At 41.7% G+C, this 19,173-nt stretch overlaps 2 protein-coding genes and 1 long non-coding RNA gene across 3 annotated transcripts; 2 read left to right on the forward strand and 1 right to left on the reverse strand.

The window, feature by feature from the left end:
- The first annotated feature begins 5,852 nt into the window (after nt 1-5,852).
- LOC135492999 (heme-binding protein 2-like) lies at nt 5,853-9,181 on the forward strand. The gene is made up of 5 exons (XM_064779748.1): nt 5,853-5,922; nt 6,155-6,165; nt 7,777-7,906; nt 8,138-8,318; nt 8,727-9,181. Exons 1-5 carry the CDS (start codon nt 5,853-5,855, stop codon nt 8,896-8,898), a joined length of 564 nt encoding a protein of 187 aa, XP_064635818.1. The 3' UTR covers nt 8,899-9,181.
- Nucleotides 9,182-9,868: 687 nt separating this feature from the next.
- LOC135492679 (heme-binding protein 2-like) lies at nt 9,869-18,602 on the forward strand. Its single transcript, XM_064779261.1, has 4 exons — nt 9,869-10,089; nt 17,091-17,220; nt 17,495-17,675; nt 18,041-18,602. Exons 1-4 carry the CDS (start codon nt 9,937-9,939, stop codon nt 18,210-18,212), a joined length of 636 nt encoding a protein of 211 aa, XP_064635331.1. The 5' UTR covers nt 9,869-9,936; the 3' UTR covers nt 18,213-18,602.
- LOC135492558 (uncharacterized) lies at nt 12,890-13,739 on the reverse strand. Its single transcript, XR_010448090.1, has 2 exons — nt 13,582-13,739; nt 12,890-13,418 (listed from the first exon to the last, which is right to left on the reverse strand). It is a non-coding gene; the product is annotated as an uncharacterized LOC135492558 (long non-coding RNA).
- Nucleotides 18,603-19,173: the final 571 nt, after the last annotated feature.

The raw sequence follows: 19,173 nt of genomic DNA on the forward strand, positions 1-19,173 counted from the left end.
ATCGAATTCTGCCAGTGATATATGGCTCAAATAATACTTGACAATATGTATCTTATTGCAGTATGTCCAGAAAGTTTCTCATACTTCAGTAAGCTGAAAAATGCATCTTGAAAATGTATTGTTTGAACTTTAAGTAAGAACATGAGAATTGATTTTACTTTTTTTAGATAGAAAATGACCAATGTTAATCTCTAAGTGGAATTTTATTCTGTTCAATTCAAAAGTGTAAGTCAAGGGTTGGTGTGGGCAGACTTCCCGAAGGCCGACTCTTTATTAAGATAACCCATCACCTTCCGGACCTACACTATATGTGTGTTTATTCGTCGAGAAATAGTTCTGACACATGTGGTGCATTTACAGATTTGTGCTGGGTGCTAGGTGCTTGTTTACAACGATCTATTTACATATCCGTGAAAAATCAAGGTTCAAAGAATTTAACTAGTGCACAGAAAATCAATCATTTCTGTTAATTCCCTATGATTAAACGCCGCATCCCCTACGTCTCGCATGACCATCAATTCGCTAATCTGTTCCGCTAACCTATTTTGCCCGTTCTTATCATTCACTATATAAAAAACCCTCAACATATCTCCCCAGCTGTCCACATTGTTCCTATCTAACCCATATTTTGCATACAACATGTTGACACTTCTCCCCAGTGAAGATTCACTCCCCTGACACACAAGTTTAAAACACAAGCTGACAAATACATTCTTAGATGAAGACATACCACCCATAAAATTCATTAACCGCTTTTCTAGTTCAATTTCAATACAAAAGTCGTGAACAATGCACGGCAGTAAATCATTGTGAGTCCTGTATGGTAGATTTAAAACCCGTCGCAGACACTTCCGCCACGCAACAAACAATTCCTCCATATAAGGCTTAGACAAGTCCAGAAGCTGGGAACCATATAAAGACATACAAAAACTTTTGAAAAGTGCGTACCTTACATGCGCATGGGCAAATCTGAACTGTGCCATTAACATGTTAGTTCTTTTGTACAAGTCATTTATTAAAAGCTCTACTCTTCTCCGATCAACACGAGGACCCAAAATAATACCGAGGTGTTCTTCCTCCATAGATATGAGTATCTGTGTGCCCTCAAAGAACAATGCCCTTGGTGGATCATCTAACCCAAAAACTAAAAATCTACTTTTTGATGCATTGAACGAAATATTAAAGTCAATTGAAAAACAACTTGCTGTACTCAACATTTTCTTCAACCCACGTAATGAGGGTGCAAGCATGATTAGGTCGTCTGCGAAGGCAAAGACGCCACAAAAGAGGTTACCAACATGGCACCCAAAACCAGCCTTCTTTAAATTCGCCACTAGCTCATCTATGTAAATACCAAAGAGTACAGGAGACAATACACCACCTTGTTTCACACCATTAGAGACAGCAAATTCTGCTGAGACACATTTCCCCCATTGAACTCTCACCCGTTGTTGGGTGTATAAAGATGCCAGAAACCTTGCCGCAAACGGGCACAACCCTTTTTTAGTCAAAAGACAGAATAACTTTACAAAATGCACGCAATCAAAAGCCCGGCTAGCGTCCAGCATGACACAATATACTGCTGTGTTACAGCTTTTATAATAATTAATGACCTCATTTACAATTGAACTGCACGCCGCCGTAGAAACACCAGTCTTAAAACCAAATTGAGCATCGGAGGTCTGTAAAACCTTCTCATACTTTTTTAAGAAAATGTTGTCCATAATTTTTCCGATGATGCTACTTAAAGAGATACCACGATAATTATCTGAGACATTTAAAGACTTTCTGCTGTTCTTCGGAATTGGAATAACTCTGGTTTGAACGAAACCACGGGGACAGTAACCATGACTCATCATGGAACTCAATAAAAGTGACAAATACACATTTAACCTTTGACTCCCATTGATAAAAAGATCTGACATTATTTTAGGATTACTATCCGTCTTTCCGCGCTTTAATCGCCTGATCCCACCAACTACCTCTTGGAATGAAATACCATGACTGGCATCACAATTACCATCCCGACAACCACTGGCGATTCCTAAATCCAGATCCCTCTTCAAGTCATTCATCTCATTTACATTGTACGACACCGAGTTATACAAACTTTTGAATTTTTCGCCAAAGAGATTACATGTAGCGTCCATGCCACTAACTCCGTCCATGCTATTTGGTTGCATAGCTCTTGTTCCCTTAACCTTCTTCACATTCTTCCAAAACTCATTTTTATCATTATTTCCGAGTGACTCGGCTAACTTATTAGCTGCAACCCTATCATGATTTGTCTTGTTTCGTTTAACTGATAGATGATACAAGGCCCTTGTATGGCGCCTTATGTCAGCGATCACCCCCAGCCGCGGCCTACCATTCTCCTTCCAGAGATTATGCCAGAACATAGCTCGTTGCCTATACTCTTTCACCTCATCGGTCCACCCGGCTCTGCCCTGGTCCTCACGTACCCCACTTTTCACATGTTTTAGAGGTATAGATTCCTCCCCAGCCGAAATGCACGCCGCAATGATCTCCTCATGAAGCCGATCAATTACCTCATTGTGCATGACACAGAATGGATCGCCGCAGCGTGTCAGGTCATCCGGGATAGCAATAACTCTCAGGTTTTCATCTAAAGCCTCTTTGTATCTCATAATGTCCTCAGGTCCTGCTTTATCCCAGTCTAGTATTTGCCTAGACTCATTTCTTACGTCCTTATTTTCATATCCAAAGACCTGAACATCAGTACTCAATATCATAGAAAGGCTGGAGTGATCTGAGGGGTTGTCAGCCCTATGCAGAGCAGTGTACTGCTCGATCCTATTAAAAACATTTTCTGAGATTATAAAATGATCCAAAAGGGATCTTGCGCCTGTGATCTTACTCTCAAATGTATATTCTACATTACATACGGCATGCGTTCTTCCACAGAACAGACTCTCCCTCTCCAAAAAGTTCAACAACGCCCTAGTATTATCTGACCCGGCCCTGCTGAAGTCGGTATTCCAATCCCCTCCAATAATAACATCATTAACATTTGACATTTCTATAATTGCAGAGATCTCTTGCAGGACACCATTAAAAATTTCAATATCTTGCCCATCAGTAGGCATGTACACATTTATCAACAACATTTCATTTTGTAAACCAGGGCTATCAACCTGCACAGCGCATACCCTCTTTGATTCCCATTGAATTGGTTTAACACATGCATCACTATGAGCGTTCCACGCGATTGCAGCGCCACCGTGAGGCCTGCCAACCAACAAAGATTCACTTGCCATACCAGTGACACCATGAATATTAATGGTACTCCCAATTTCACTACCAAGTTTCTTAAGTTGCTCATTATACAACCAATGTTCCTGTATGAAGAGGAAATCCGCATCCTTACTAAGGTCTCTTAAATATTCATGTCTACCAGGCCCAGTACCATTACTGTTGTAAGTAGTGCATTTCAAAGTGTTCACAAGTGTAGCCAGAGTTATTGTCAGTAAAAGAATTAGGGACCTACTTATCATCAACACCTTGCTGTCTGTTTTGTTCGCGACTTTTAGACGGAACGACATACTTGCGGACCGTGACGCCCTCCGGCCACATGTCCTCACTCATGAGTTTCGGGTAGTCTGTTTTCCCGACAGTTATCCTAAATGAACAGTATGCTGAATCTGGGTGTGATAAACGTTTAACAGCACGCACATTTATGTCCTGTTCTTTGACATATTCCTCGAGATCAGACTCAACTGTGCCTTTTCTCAATCGGTACACAAACACATCCCTGGCAGGCTCCGGACCTGCTATAAGTTTATCACTGCACTGTAGAGTAGTATCACAGGTCCGTTATATGTGTTTCATTTTTGTGTGATTTCTCTCCTGTGGTTTGACCTAGACACGATTGTGATGATTCAGCACATCTTGATCAGGTAGTGCTGCCATCTAACTGTTAGTTGTGTCACTACTCAGGTGTGTTATATTTTTGAGCATCTGTCATGGACAGTCGCGTTTCTTTCATCGATTTCTCAAAGTTTATGCGGGGCAATCATTTTTTTTATGACAAGTGGAAAGTTGCAACATATCTTAATCACCAGTGTGGTCTGTTGTAAAAAAATATATTGCAATTTAATGGCTTTAATTCCGATTTTAGAAGGATACAGAAAAACACGTTTTTTGTTATTTCCATGATAATCGAATTCTGCCAGTGAGACATGGCTCAAATAATACTTGACAATATGTATCCTCATAAAGTGGAAAGTTGCAACATATCTTAATCACCAGTGTGGTCTGTTGTAAGAAATATTGCAATTTAGTTGCTTTAATTCCGATTATTAAACGATACATAAAAACACGTTTTTTGTGATTTCCAAGATAATCGAATTCTGCCAGTGATATATGGCTCAAATATATTTGACAATATGATTGTATCTTATTGCAGTATGTCCAGAAAGTTTCTCACACTTCAGTAAGCTGAAAAATGCATCTTGAAAATGTATTGTTTGAACTTTAAGTAAAAACATGAGGATTGATTTTTTCTTATAAATAAAAAATGACCAATGTTAATCTCTAAGTGGAATTTATTCAGTTGAATTCAAAAATGTAAGTCAAGTGTTGGTGTGGGGGGACTGCCCGAAGGCCGATCTTAGTTAAGATAACCCAGCACCTCCGGACCTACATTGAAGAGTAGTATCACATGTCCCTTATATGTGTTTCATTTTTGTGTGACTTTTTCCTGCGGTTTGACCTAGACACGATTGTGACTATTCAGCACATCTTGATCAGGTAGTGCTGCCATCTAACTGTTAGTTTAGTCACTACTCAGGTGTGTTATCTGTGACCTAGTTCCTTTCGTCAACGATAAGTCATTTTAAATAGAATCACATGATTGATTTAATTCATGAATGGTTATATCTTATGTTTATGCGTTACTGTATAGTTTGTGGGGTGTATCTGATGTATGTAAATGTGGTTTTTAAGAGGGGAAATCCGTTGTTCTTCTAGCAAATCTATTTTTGGCTTGTCGGGGAATCCCCAAATTCCAGGACGGTATGATGAACGTCAAATGCGTGTCAGATAGAATTATATGCGAATTATACGTATATTTTGGTAACGAATTCAGCTAAATAATTGTAACAAATGATTGTATAGTTCCTGGGCTTTTTTTGAAGAATGCTAAGGCCATTCTAAGGGGGAAATCCGTCATTTCTGACCCATTCTATTTTTAGCCTTTATCAGTTTCCCGGTTAGGAGACCAATTCTGTCGATGCTATTGAACATTATCCATTTCGACATACTGTGAGATGTGAGAGACCCATATTGGCGACTTTATGCAACTACTTTTGACTGAGATTCTACATACTCCTGTATTATAAACTGCTGATTAATTTGCACAAATCGTCCAGGCACCCACTGACAATCGCTAGTCCTCCTGTAAATATATTACAACTAGTATACTCGTACTCTTCTCTGAATTCCATGTGTAACTATCACAATGTTAAACAACGTACATTGTAAACAATTACCTGCCAGACGTACTACATTGTACTAGTATACAGTAAATCTTCTCCACAAAACTGCCAGGTACCGCACATCCTTATTCATTGCCATCAGTTCACATGTAACAAGAGAAAATAATAAATTGTACTTTAACATTTCACAACTCGCACTTTTCATCATATTTGTACCTTCACCTACCCTATCATAACAGCAGATTAATTGCTAAATGGTATCAACATGCCTAACAGACCCCTCCTTCCACACCCACAACCAAAGCCACACCCCTACGTGATCCTAGTCACCGCAAGTTCGTAATTCGTAATTCGTAACAAATGCGATGAGTGCGTAGTGTTACAACATGCGTAAACATGCCTAACAGACCCCTCCTTCCACACCCACAGCCAAAGCCACACCCCTACGTGATCCCAGTCACCGCAAGTTCGTAATTCGTAATTCGTAACAAATGCGATGAGTGCGTAGCGTTACAACTTGCGTAAACATGCCTACATACCCCTCCTTCCGCACCTACAACCAAAGCAACACCCCTACGTGATCCCAGCCTGGCGGAATCACCGCCAGGCTTATATTTTTGAGGAACCCGCCATGAAAATTCATCATGGACAAACAAGTTTCTTTGATCGATTTCTCAAAGTTTAATCTTAATCACCAGTGTGGTTTGTGGTAAGTAATATTGCAATTTAATTGCTTTAATTCCGATTTTAAAATGATACATAAAAAAACACGTTTTTTGTGATTTCCAAGATAATCGAATTCTGCCACTGAGACATGGCTCAAATAATACTTGACAATATATATCTTAATAAATAATAAATAATAAATAATAATAATAATAATTGATATTTTTTATTGCCTCCTAAAAGAAGATATTTACAGTATGGCCCCGGTACACAATGAGCACAACAGTTTTTCCCATAATTCCTACTGCACTGTGTCCAGAAAGTTTCTCACACTTCAGTAAGGTGTAAAATGCATCTTGAAAATGTATTGTTTGAACTTTAAGTAAGAACATGATTGATTTTTTCTTTTAAATAAAAAATGACCAATGTTAATCTCTAAGTGGAATTTATTCTGTTCAATTCAAAAATGTAAGTCAAGTGATGGTGTGGGGGGACTGCCCGAAGGCCGATCTTAGTTAAGATAACCCAGCACCTCCGGACCTACACTGTAGAGTAGTATCACAGGTTCGTTATATCTGTTTCATTTTTGTGTGATTTCTTTCCTGTGGTTTGACCTAGACACGATTGTGATGATTCAGCACATCTAGATCTTTCAGTTTTGTCATGATTTCACAATCAGTTAGTGCTGTCATCTAACTGTTAGTTGTGTCACTAAACTCGAGGCTCATTTCTACGAGACGAGAGGACTTTTCTCTCAGTTTTCAAGCCAGAGCCCTGTATTAGTCCCTGTGTACATTACGTGCACATTGCTGGTCATAGGTTTTTGGTTAAAAAGCACCCATAGGGCCAATCAATCCTCACCATATTTTATATGAGTTAAGAAGAACCCTTTACCAATATCATGATAACATTTTACAACATTCCAATAGGCCTACCAAATGCGTGAGAATAACGACTTCTGTACAGCATAGGCTATCCGTCAAATTGACACTCGTGCATTGATATGGCCCTATCAAAATACTAGTTCTAAACTGACCAGTGAGACCACATGTTCTTAAATATATTATCAAAAAGCATATTTCTGTGATGGCCTGACTCTGTAGATTTAGAATTAACCACAGATTTAGAATTAATTCCACTTTGATCCATCTCAGCCATGTATTTTACACAAATTGACATTTTAATAAGCTCTATGCGACTGCCACACTTCATCAAATAGATCTTTCAAAAAGCGCTATAAAATGGTTATTTCCTTAGAAATTATGGAATATTAACCACCGAATGTTAGGCGTGAAATTTACCTGGCCGGGAGGATAATGACCCTGCTTGCCACCAGGCGTCGACACTTGCATGGTCACGCTGACGCTGATCTCTGGTAACGATTTTCGCCAGTGTTGCGAGACTGTTTCGGACACATGGTTGTGAATTTTAGGTAGGTCTATGGTTACACCCCGTTCAAGTGTATTGTTTATTGCAGTTCAGTGATTATTCTACCGGAGTCCTGTTTGGAGATGTCGCGGTCCTGCTGGAGACAATTTTTGTATGAAAAACCGACAAAGTTGTCCCTTCAAGTGGCCGTTTAGATTACTTACAATACCAATGGTACCTCTGTCACACAGACTTATGATCAATAGCCCTGAAATTCATTTTTCAGGAATACGAAGTCAGAAAGTACGAGGCTTCTTACTGGACGAGCACGGACATGTACGAGATGAGCATTGATGATGCGACCAGAATTGGCTTCGGGAGACTCTTCAGATACATCAGCGGAAATAACGCCAACAGTAAGTAGAGTCATCACGAGGGGGGGGGGGGGGAATAGCCAGAATTAGGATCAAAAACACATTCTTTGGTGATTTCTTGGAGGTCATCTGCCTCCCTGGTACCCTGGCCCCGCTAGCTGCCCCCATGGATCAAAGAATATAGGTGCCGATCTAACTTGTCTGTGTTTTCTAGTATTTTATACAACTCTTTGAATACATGTACTTACAAACCACTTTACCTAACTCTTCCAGAGGAAAAGATTGCCATGACGTGCCCAGTCCTGACTAAGGTCACCCCCGGCCAAGGTCCCGCCTGCGAGAGCAACTTCACGGAGAGCTTCATGGTTCCCTTCTCGCATCAACCCAAGGCGCCTGCGCCATCAGACAAGGACGTCTACCTCAGTTCCATGCCGGAGATGACAGTCTACGTCAAGTGAGCGTTTATTTACAAACACCTCCGGTTTTGGAGGGGGACGTTTTGTCACTAATTTACGACGTCATTTGCAATAAATGCTGGATACAGGTCGGAAATCACCAAACTTGCCGGTGATGCATTCAAAGCACGCCCACTTCTTACTCATGTAGTCACAACCATTGAAAATGACCCGTCTTGTTGGTATAGGGTGATCGGAATCTCGAATAGTTAACTGTTCAACTGAACAGTTTTTGTTCACATTTAGTGGTAAAGACAAACTTTGAAGGCCTCTAGCTTCTAAACAGGACAAATTGTTGAAAAATAATTGCCGTGCCGCAGCGACATCTGTCCGGTTTGTTTGTTACTACAAGGCTAACCTTTTCAAGCAAATTTTCACTTCAATGTCTCGTTTTTCTGTTGATCTAGATGCTTCGGAGGATACGCCAAAGAAGCCGAATGGATCGAAATGGCCGCAGCCCTCGCCACGGCCATCGGGGATACCAGCGTATTCGACAACACCCACTACTTTACGGCCGGGTACGACAGCCCCTATCAACCTTTCAAAAGACACAACGAGGTCTGGTTCGTCGGAAAATAAAAGACATTAAAAGACAAAATCATTGCCATAGTGTGCATCATGCACTCGATAAATATTGTATACACCATAAGCTATCGGAAAAAATGTGAGGTCGCAATCAAATATGGCGCAATTTGTTACGTAAGCGTTAAACGTAGATGTGCTAGGCGTCTCTATAGGCGGAGTGCCCTGAACTGCAAACCGAAAGACGTGGAGAGGGAGATGCACATTCTAATCGGCAGTGACTAAAACGGTTTGGTACCAAGCCTCAATTGTTTGTACATATATCTGTTCATAATGTAGGAAAGCATCAAGTTTTTAAAAATAAAAATGTGAACTAATCAGATTTACGCTTCTCCGGTTATTAGACGGTAGTGCCTTTTATATTAGGTAGAAATGTACTCCCATACATTGATTATCAGTCTATGGTAGACCCCATGTTCTATGTCCGAGCTGCAGAGGGTGTGACATTCGGCATTATGGTGGGGTATTGCGATGACGTCATGAAATCACGTCACTTGTAGCCTTGTGGATTATTGGCCGATCCCTGGTTAAGACATCCTCTAATACCAGAGCCTGTCGTATGGTCCTCCACTCGCACACGTTCCACTGACGTTCAAGAGGTTTGGTTCAAGATACCTGGCACTGGCACGCTGGCATTGGCACGCTGGCACTTGCACGTTGGCACTGGCACGCTGGCACCGACATATTTTTGGCCAGAAAATGCAAACACAGTGTCCTAGTCTGTTGCAAAACTTATATTATGTCATGTCAATTAATTAAATTCCGGTCCGGCGCGAGGAGGATGAAGCCCAGTTTTCCGCTAGGTCAACTTCCAATTAAAGTACATCTCATGATCTCTTCCATAACTGACCCATGAAATATGTCAACAAATTACATGACGAAACCACGGGATGTGTGTTTTAACACGTGAATTCTTATAAAAGTACAGATGGAATGACGGTTAAAAGGCAAGCATACAATAGATTATGCATCATTTGGTTAAGAAGGATTGTCTAAATTTAACTATTGCAAGTTGAATAAATGTCCCACAGCTAAATGCTGATAATGCGAATCGGTGGTTTTACTATTTTGGTAGTAGTGGCCATGGCAGGAGCGGAGGAAGGAACGACCGACAGCTCAGGATATCAGCCCCCCGCGTTCTGTCGCGGCGTGGACTGTCCAAGGTTCACAATCATCAAGACCGAAAAGGTATGCTTTCTTTGCCGTGTTTGCTTGGCTTTGAATATTTCTCACCAGGGAGTCGTGTCCGGTTCGCGACCAAGGCCTGTAGAGACAGGGAACGGGCTTACCAAGGCACCAAGACAGTCATCCCGTCCCAGTTTCGAGGATGCCTTCTGCACAATGTGCCTATAAGCGCTTGTCCCCAATATACCTGCTATAGTAGGGGTGCCAAGGCCACCCAGTCCACAAAAACTGGGTCACGTCATGACATACTTTTGTTTCTAATATTTTTTTGTAGAGTGGATCATTCTGCATCAGATTCCAGAGGCCTGCTCGGGCAAATCCTCCGCGAAACTAATTTTTCAGCCTACTTTTGTATTTTCGGAGCAGTGGAAAATCGCCCCCAAATTTAGGGGTAGGGCAAATGTTATTGCATTTTTCAAAGGGTTCCACATAAATGTTTCCATCATATTTGGTATCTGTGGAAAGCTTATAAGGTGTGCTACATTTTGAGATCAATTGTTTTCTAATTGGGTCAATTTGGGGTCAGCTAGAGGTCAAAAGGTCATGGGCGGAAGGGGTAAGTCAAAATCCACGGCTCTCTAAACTCTATGCCATGCTGTGCCCAAGTGAGTTAGACTATTGGAGGCCAACTAATGCAGAATTCTAGAGCACTCCAGTGGGTAGTTTTTTGATACCTAACTAAGCAACAGGGGTAAAGGACTTATATTTTAACCCCCTTCAGTTTTGGGGCAAAATTTTGAAAATTGCTAAAAAATGAGCACCTTTCACTAATTAAACTTAATGGTGCAGTTATTGATCACATTCATTTTCTATTCACAATAATGAACACTGGCAACTTTAATTCTATCATTTTTCACTTTATTAGTAATTCTTGTCACAGTTTTTGCAAATTTAACCCCTTATGCCCTCTTCAGGTTCAAAGACTTGCCTAAGTCAAAATTGACGACAGAAAGATCATCTCACGATCAATAAAAACTTGATAGTGCATGATATAGTATATTTGTTTCATATGAAAGCAACAAATGGTTATGTATTTATACATGTATATGTATAGCAGAGTATTATATACCAGCAGGACATGAACTTCTATCATCATAGTGGAACCAAAGTTTACAGCAATGGCAGATAAGAACAGTTAGCCTTGTTCTAAGAGTCAAGATACTCCTGGTCAATTTCACTTGTAGGCCTATTGTCACAGTTGCGAGGGTCTCCACAGCACCTGCATGCAAGAGTGCAAGCGACTCTTGGTTGTGCTTTTCTACAAGGACAGTTAGACCTGCATCTTCCCTTCTGACAATTGCATTTCGTGCTCTGTAGAGACGGCTTCGGAGCTTTTGTCATCAAGCAGGCCATGAGAGCGCCACCGTGAAGTGTTCTCCCAAAGTCAGTCGCAGTGGGAAGCATTGGTGATGCAAAGGAAGCCCTTTTCCAAACCAAAGCCTGGTATAAAGCCCTCCTCAGATGCAAGTTGAATGCGTCACTCGTTGGTGGCAATGACCTTATGTCTGACTTCTTCGTTTGAAAGAGGTGGCAGCGCAGTTCATCAATTGACCCAGAGAAGTTCTTCTTTCCATACAGGGCACAGATAAACTTCCGCGAGGCCTCTTGTACATCATCACTGATTTCAATCCCAGATTCAGGCATCCCAAATTGGGCAAGTGGTTTCAAACTCTCGTTGCATTCTAGAGTAACTTTCAAGGCGCGTTTCTTTCCACATCTAAAGATGTAGCTTACACTGTCACAACCAGTCATTGCATACGTGGTGAGCATAGTCGAAGTGGTACGATCTGTGTAGTTAGTTGCGAGAAACACTGAAATCCAGTGACATGGTATGGGTGTATACAAAACCAAGACCTAAGACATAAGACCTAAGACCTAAGATCCCCCGAAGTACAAAACTAAGACCCAGGTACAAAACTAAGATCCCGAGGTACAAAACTAAGACCCGGGGAGGCCAATTCCAAACTAAAATTTTGAAGAAAAATATCAGAGTCTTAGTTTTGTACATCAGGGGATCTTAGTTTTGTACGTACAAAACTAAGATCCCCCGAGGTACAAAACTAAGACCCAATGCCAAACTAAAATTTTGAAGAAAAATATCAGAGTCTTAGTTTTGTACATCAGGGGATCTTAGTTTTGTACGTACAAAACTAAGATCCCCCGAGGTACAAAACTAAGACCCAATTCCAAACTGAAATTTTGAAGAAAAATATCAGAGTCTTAGTTTTGTACATCAGGGGATCTTAGTTTTGTACGTACAAAACTAAGATCCCCCGAGGTACAAAACTAAGACCCAATTCCAAACTGAAATTTTGAAGAAAAATATCAGAGTCTTAGTTTTGTACATCAGGGGATCTTAGTTTCCAAATTCTGCCCCTCTTTCGAATTCATTTTGATGTAGTAATATCACCTTTGAGATGCATGCAGTTGCTCCATCTGAATAATACCTCCATATGCACTATGCAGGCACGACCGGTCATCACTCTAGCATATACTCTAGCATATACGGCCTCCATCCAGCTCCACAAAAAGTGGCGAAACCGGTGCAATACTCCTTTGAGTCATTCGGAGGAGCGCCGCCATCGGAAGAGTTGGAACGAGTAAAATATGAACGTTTTCTTATCCATCAATTACATACTAACCGAGTCAAACAACGTTATTGCAATATAGGCAGAGAAGGAAGGAATATGATTATCAGTTTGATGAAGACTTTGCAAAGTTTCTTCTTGGGACTCTTGAAGGTCTGCCTCTACCAAATATCCCGATGGAAGTTTCTCCTCTCTCCAACTCACTACTATCGCTATTGACTTCGTAACATACACTAACATTCTTCGCTATCATTGCTAACTTCATTTACTAGAACACTGGCCTCTTTGTAGCCGATTATGTAACCCATAGTGGAAACACCTGACAGCGCCGCTCGGCATGATCCACGTGCTACTGGCATATTGCACCGGTTTCGCCACTTTTTGTGGAGCTGGATGGAGGCCGTATATGCTAGAGTATATGCTAGAGTGATGACCGGTCGTGCCTGCATAGTGCATATGGAGGTATTATTCAGATGGAGCAACTGCATGCATCTCAAAGGTGACATTACTACATCAAAATGAATTCGAAAGAGGGGCAGAATTTGGAAACTAAGATCCCCTGATGTACAAAACTAAGACTCTGATATTTTTCTTCAAAATTTCAGTTTGGAATTGGGTCTTAGTTTTGTACCTCGGGGGATCTTAGTTTTGTACGTACAAAACTAAGATCCCCTGATGTACAAAACTAAGACTCTGATATTTTTCTTCAAAATTTCAGTTTGGAATTGGGTCTTAGTTTTGTACCTCGGGGGATCTTAGTTTTGTACGTACAAAACTAAGATCCCCTGATGTACAAAACTAAGACTCTGATATTTTTCTTCAAAATTTTAGTTTGGCATTGGGTCTTAGTTTTGTACCTCGGGGGATCTTAGTTTTGTACGTACAAAACTAAGATCCCCTGATGTACAAAACTAAGACTCTGATATTTTTCTTCAAAATTTTAGTTTGGAATTGGCCTCCCCGGGTCTTAGTTTTGTACCTCGGGGGATCTTAGTTTTGTACCTGGGTCTTAGTTTTGTACTCCGGGGGATCTTAGGTCTTAGGTCTTATGTCTTAGGTCTTGGTTTTGTATACACCCACATGGTATGTAAGTATCATCTTGCTTTCTAAACCATAGTTCGGTGAGACCATCAATTCTGGAAACATGGTAAATGGCTAACAACAGCACATCAGTGTCAGTTGCTGAGATGATTGCTCTCTTGCACCCTTCATTCTGAGCCGAGTAGGCAATATGTGCGAATAACCTTGTGTCTGCCTCCTCGTGTTCATCACATACCAAGTCCTCAAGTTCTGTGGCACCTGCATTGGACACTTTCATAGCTGCTCCCTGAGACAGGCCTCCAAGAATAAGAGTACAGCCGCTGGGAATTTGCTGCCAATTGTCCGACCATGCCTTGCAGAGATATTCTTCAAGATTCTGTTTGTTCTGCTGGTTTGACACGAATATCTTCCAGTTTGGAAGCTTCAGATTATCATGCGGAATGTATATTTTGGAACTTTGAGCCTTTTTCTGCCTGCGTAACCTCTCTTCCATTTTCAAACTCTTCGTCGCGTCCATGTCATACCTATCACCTACTCTATGCACTACTTCACAGTCTTTCGGTTTGATCATCATAATTTTATGAAGGTACTTGTTTGACAGCTCAAGAAAGGTTGTGCTGCCGCAGTCCTGGTACCGTTGGATGAATGCCATAAGATCAACAAAAAAAACTGTCTTCATCGAAGCTCCTGGCTCTGGTTCACTTCGTTCCTTCCATTCATCAGCCATTGCTGTCTTTAGCATCGTGGAATAGTCAGCCTTGTTCCCCTTTCTCATCACAAAACCAGTGGGATGCTCCGCGAGAATGTTCCTTACTTTATCACGCAACTGACACAAGAAGTAAACACTAGGCCTACAGTCACTCAAGAGCTTCGGTTCAATATCAGTCAAAAGCATTTCAAAAGCACTAGTTTCTTCATTTGTTGATTCTGAACTATGACAGTTTTTCTGTGAGGAGACTGGTCTACGTTTCAGCATGTAGGAGCTCAAGCAACCTTTATGGTAACGAAAGTTGTCAGCAATCAAATCACCACAATCATCTCCATGACCCTGGATCTTGTTCAGCATTTGTTCGTCATCAAGTTCTTTTGCTTTGCAGTAAATCATTCTCTGTCTGTTTTCTGTAGCAATGAGGATCAGTATTCGATCATCCTTTTTCCCCCTGACCTTTTCACACACGAAACACACCTTTTTGAAATCAAAACTGCGGGAGCAAGATCTCGTACTCGTAGCCAACACCCTTGTTGATGATTTTGATTCTTGCTGTTGGTCATCCTTGGTACGCATCTTTTGTTCGACAGTCTTTTTATTTGTATATTTATTCCGGCAGACACTGTGGCATTTTGGTGTCTTTTTGAGGAACTCCTCCTTGCAGTTGACATCGGTAAACAAACGACAAGCGATATTGTCATTGCGATTGTTAACCGCGTGCGACAATGCATCATAACCTCTCTCTGTAAGATGTTGCAGGGACTCGGATTTTCCCTTCTTCTGACATATTATGCATTTCGAATAGTCTGTTGATGGAGATGCTGGAGTCCCCTTTCTCTTCTTCTCAACGGGTAGTTTAGTCAGCGCTGACATCTGGTCTGCTGGGGTCTGCTTTCATACACTACACCTGATAAAAAGAGAGAGCAAAGTGAGTACGATGTGTAATTTTCACTGCTTCTAAGTTACAAGTAGCCTTATTATCCCCTTCGACTCCTGGTGACCGCCCATTTGGGCTTCCGTACTTTGAGTTTATGTATATGTACCAGCGGCAGGGCCTATGTCCTAGCCTAGGAAACAAAACGAAACTTACCAAAAGTCGACCACATTCTTGCCTCTTTCACATTATTGAGATACGATTTCTGTGAAACAGATGGAGACACATCCGTACAGGCCTAGCTATGTATGGATGTAACCTGTAGAGTAGCATAGTAGCATAGAGTAGCATCATGACCTGAGGCCATAATGATGCATGGGGGATATAGCAGTCACTTAGTTTACAAGAAGTAGCAATCAATTCTCACCTTTTAATCTGGATATTCAGCCACGAATGTCATCCATCTCATGCATCTGGTCTAGGCCCTGTACTAGGACTGGACAAATCACAACTACTTGACTGATTGCCTGTATTGTCTTTGAAGTAGGGAGTAAATTACACTCCACTTAAAGGAGAGTTCTTTGTTTTTTTCATGTATGGTAGCCCGGAAGGATTCAGGAGAAGTCATATTCCAAGCATACATATCGGGCCTTATAAGGGGATAAAAACTTGCAAGTAATATCACTAGAATCGAGAGAAAAGCAAGAAATGATGGAGATAAAGTTGCCACAATTCATTTTAAAAAATAAAACATGAATGCAAACAATAAATAGATACCAAGTTTAAATAGTGAAAAATTGCTCATTTTTTAGCAATTTTCAAAATTTTGCCCCACAACTGAAGGGGTTAATATTAAGGTCCTCTACCCCTGTTGCTTAGTTAGGTTTAAAAAAACTACCCACTGGAGTGCTCTAGAATTCTGCATTAGTTGGCCTCCAATAGTCTAACTCACTTGGGCACAGCATGGCATAGAAGTTAGAGAGCCGTGGATTTTGACTTACCCCTTCCGCCCATGACCTTTTGACCTCTAGCTGACCCCAAATTGACCCAATTAGAAAACAATTGATCTCAAAATGTAGCACACCTTATAAGCTTTCCACAGATACCAAATATGATGGAAACATTTATGTGGAACCCTTTGAAAAATGCAATATTATTTGCCCTACCCCTAAATTTGGGGGCGATTTTCCACTGCTCCGAAAATACAAAAGTAGGCTGAAAAATTAGTTTCGCGGATGATTTGCCCGAGCAGGCCTCTGGAATCTGATGCAGAATGATCCACTCTACAAAAAAATATTAGAAACAAAAGTATGTCATGACGTGACCCAGTTGCTCCTGTTTTATGCACATTTCTGAGGTCTGGCACCCCTACTACTATGAGGTATATGAATCGTTCCACCACCGACTAGTCCGTCCGCCTCCCAGACTCGTGTCGTAACTGCATGCGCACCCGCCGCGATATCACTGAACCACGTCGCCAAGATGTGCCTCATCCTGTCAACCTTCTTGTGTCGCCATCATTTCATGTGTTATTTAATGATGCGAACTGCTACTGCAGAATGGATGATGACTGGGCAGCCGACAGCTTGGTAATAAATGCCCTTAACAACACCAATGATCCTTTAAAGGGACACCTTGGGTGTTGGATTTTTTAACTTGGCTTGTTGCGAGGCAGTTTTGGACATGGCTTGTGTATTTCAGATGGTCACGATCCCATTGGAAGCCATTTTTGTCCACATCAAACCAACATAATATCAATTTTCCCTTATAAAACCTTGATTTTCCTTCCCAGGAGTTCGAGATACGTAAATATGAGGTATCGTACTGGACAAGCACTGACATGTACGAAATGGATCTTCAGGATGCATTCAGGACTGGATTCAGGAGGCTATTTAAATACATCACAGGAGAAAATGAAAACAGTAAGTTTGGTCCTTTATAATTATTTGCTCATTTTTAGACGAAAGGCAAACACATTCTTACGAACAACATACCTTCCAGATTCCAGCTTTGTATGTCCGGCCCAGCAGTAACCACCGTCCAGTCACAAAACAATCACGGCATCACCAACCACAGGAATTCATCAAGTCCGTACAAATAGCGTACAAATAGCATAAAATATCTTTCAACGGACTACGGTAGACGCTTGACTTCAGATGATAATACCCATGTGAGCGTATTTTCCAATATTTTCAGAGGAGAAACTCGCCATGACGTGTCCAGTCCTCACTAAGATCAAGCCAGGTCCCGGTCCAACATGCGAGAGCAACTTCACCCGGAGTTTCATGGTTCCCTTCTCACACCAACCCAGTGCGCCTGCGCCAACGGACAAGGACGTCTACCTCAATTCCATGCCGGAGATGACAGTATATGTCAGGTGAGCAACACTCACATTAGCAGTGACGCTGTCATAACGGTGGCTCTTGAACGAGTTTACATTACAGTACACGTACCCACACTCTTTCTTCCTCTTCTTCAGCGTTCGCTCTGCACTTGGAGGTGATTTTCTCCAGAGAGTATTCCTCCTCGAAGGCAGGATGAGCGTTTTTCCGTGCCACTACGGTTAGGCGCCAATTGGGTTTATTGGCCAAATGACTCCGACCTAGGCCAGATGTCTTTAACCTGCCCTGGCATAGAAACCAGATACAAGGAACCTCGGTTTTAAGTCTTATTCGAAGGACTGACACCTACACACCAAATTCCACTGTTATCTAAGCTTTCTCATCCCTTCGTCCCATTTAGATCGTTTGGGGGTTTCGCCAGTGAGACAGACTGGATCCAAAACGCCGCGGATCTCGCCCAGGCCATCGGCAACGCCAGTCTATTCGACGACTCCCATTTCTATACCGCTGGGTACGACAGCCCCTACCGACCAACGAACAGGCACAACGAAGTCTGGTTCCTTGCCAAATGAAAGGGACGCATGTAGGGATCGAAATGTCACTGCCAAGGAGAAGTAGTGTGCAATCGATCAGGGGCCGTTCAACGTGTGGACTTTAAAAAAATATCAGGAAAGCTTTTACACCATGTAGTAATCTTCAAATTCGTAAGTGCTCTTAAGACTACACTCCTACGCAGTGATTGAAGTTTATAGAATCGGACTTGAGGAAAGACTTGCGTTTGAACATCACCACTGCTCTCGGAGTGTAATTCATTATCATTAATGCTGTGGACTCAGACGGTCATGTAAGGTAAAGTGGTGCAATTATTATAGCCTCTGTACTCCTGCAGTATAGTGTAATTAATGCATACAGAGGTGACAATAATGCAGTTTCACCTTTGTAGAAACTAAATGTTGAAATCAAAAGCATTTTGTTCGTTTCATGGTTAGTTACATTCGCTGAATTCAGATGGCAGGACGATCGCATTCGCCACTGCGTTAGACACTTTCACCAGTCTCCTCGACGGTCACGTGTTTCTCACAAAGATGGGCAACCTCGAGCCAAGGAATACCAGCGCGCTCGGTATTGACAGTGCACGGCTCGTCTCGGGTAAATCAACGAAGCCTCCTCGACCCTCCGCAGCGGCGGATAGGGTCGAGGTTACCTGGACTACGTATCCCTACTTCGCGTACAGCTTAGCGGGTCGAGGCTATGGGCTACCCTCCTTGTGGTCATAAATGCAGTGACCATTCTCACCAATCAACAGAAAATCTGCAGTTAAAGTCCTCAATTCTAGGAAGGGGGGGGGGGGGCATCCTGAGCTTCAGAGCCTTTCACTCAGCACTGACCGAGTCAGTACATGTATGTGCGCGAAGGGGGAGAATGTCACTGACCCTGGTTTTCGAGGATGGAGGGGCGGAGGGGTATTATGAGAAATGAAGTTTTCTTTCAATTTTACAATTTTTTTAGAAAATGTACACGCGATCCCTTATA

This window comes from Lineus longissimus, chromosome 8 (assembly GCF_910592395.1).
Source record: "Lineus longissimus chromosome 8, tnLinLong1.2, whole genome shotgun sequence".
NCBI classification, from domain to species: domain Eukaryota; kingdom Metazoa; phylum Nemertea; class Pilidiophora; order Heteronemertea; family Lineidae; genus Lineus; species Lineus longissimus.